Raw genomic sequence first — 1,108 nt, forward strand, 5'->3', positions numbered from 1 at the left:
AAAAAAAAAAAAAAGAAATTCAGTTCCTCAATTGTATTTGCCACATTTTAAGAGCTCAATAGCGCAAAGCCAGTGGCTACCATATTGAAGAGCACAGATACAGAAGATGTCTATCATCACAAAGAGTTCTACTAAATAGTGCCCTAGACCCTACCTTTCTGAAATAGGCCGGATGCTGGAGATAGTCACTTCTGGCTCCTTCTCCTCTACCCTGTCCATACCCCAGGCAGCATCTGTATCCCAACGGGAACCAAAACTTTCCCCCAAGGAAAAGGGGTTGTCCTTGTACCTAGGGAGACAGAAGAGTGGCTCAGAGAAGGCTGATGAGGAAAACGGTAGCCAGTTCTACCCCAAACATAGCCTTACTTTGGGGGTCCAGAGGCGAAAGTACCAACGTCGTCAAACAAATCCAGCTGAGAACGAGAGGATTTTGCACTCACTGGGGTTTCCTGCTCAATCACCTGCATCTCAGACAGCACCGAATGGGAGACAGAGCTGTGCAGAAAAGCAGAGTCAGGTGTGAGCCCAGAGGTGACCATTAACATCGCCTCACAAAAGATGATGCCTAGCTGGCTGCAGCCATCTCTTTCCCTGGGCACCACCCAGAGCCCCTTTAGTCCCTAATGGTGTAGAGGATGGGTCAGACCCCAGTGAAGTGCTAGAAATTGTGTGTGGTAACCCAGTTTGTACATCAGCTTTATTTTCTCAAACTAAGGGTTCCCTGGCCAAAGACAATTTGCCCCGTTGTAGCATGCATCAAACGATACTGCTTTCTGTCCTTACCAAGGCCCAGACTTACTACGCCAGGAACTATATCCTTCACTGTGACAGACATACACATAAACACACACACACATTAGTCTGATGGCATTAAAGGATGAGTTTTGGTTTTTTCTGTTTTGTTGAGACAGCAACCTCAAATTCTTGGGATTAAGAGTTTCTCGGGGCTCGGCGCCTATAGCTCAACCTGCTGGGGCGCCAGCCACGTACACCTAGGGTGGCGGGTTCGAATCCCCAGCCCGGACCCGCCAAAACAGCAATGACGGCTGCAGCCAAGAAATGGCCGGGCGTTGTGGCGGGCGCCTGTGGTCCCAGCTGCTTGGGAGGC

At 49.6% G+C, this 1,108-nt stretch overlaps 1 protein-coding gene across 2 annotated transcripts in view; it reads right to left on the reverse strand.

The window, feature by feature from the left end:
- Positions 1-1,108, reverse strand: part of ARFGAP2 (ADP ribosylation factor GTPase activating protein 2) — a 16,327-nt gene that overhangs the window by 4,479 nt on the left and 10,740 nt on the right. For both annotated transcript variants that reach the window (XM_003781284.2, XM_012803101.2), the window contains 2 exons: positions 367-495; positions 155-289 (listed from right to left, as the gene is read on the reverse strand). In XM_003781284.2, coding sequence (XP_003781332.1) covers positions 155-289; positions 367-495 — 264 coding nt within the window. The remainder of the gene's footprint in view (positions 1-154; positions 290-366; positions 496-1,108) is intronic.

Source organism: Otolemur garnettii, unplaced genomic scaffold (genome assembly GCF_000181295.1).
Source record: "Otolemur garnettii isolate 467f Iridium unplaced genomic scaffold, OtoGar3 scaffold00001, whole genome shotgun sequence".
NCBI classification, from domain to species: Eukaryota; Metazoa; Chordata; class Mammalia; order Primates; family Galagidae; genus Otolemur; species Otolemur garnettii.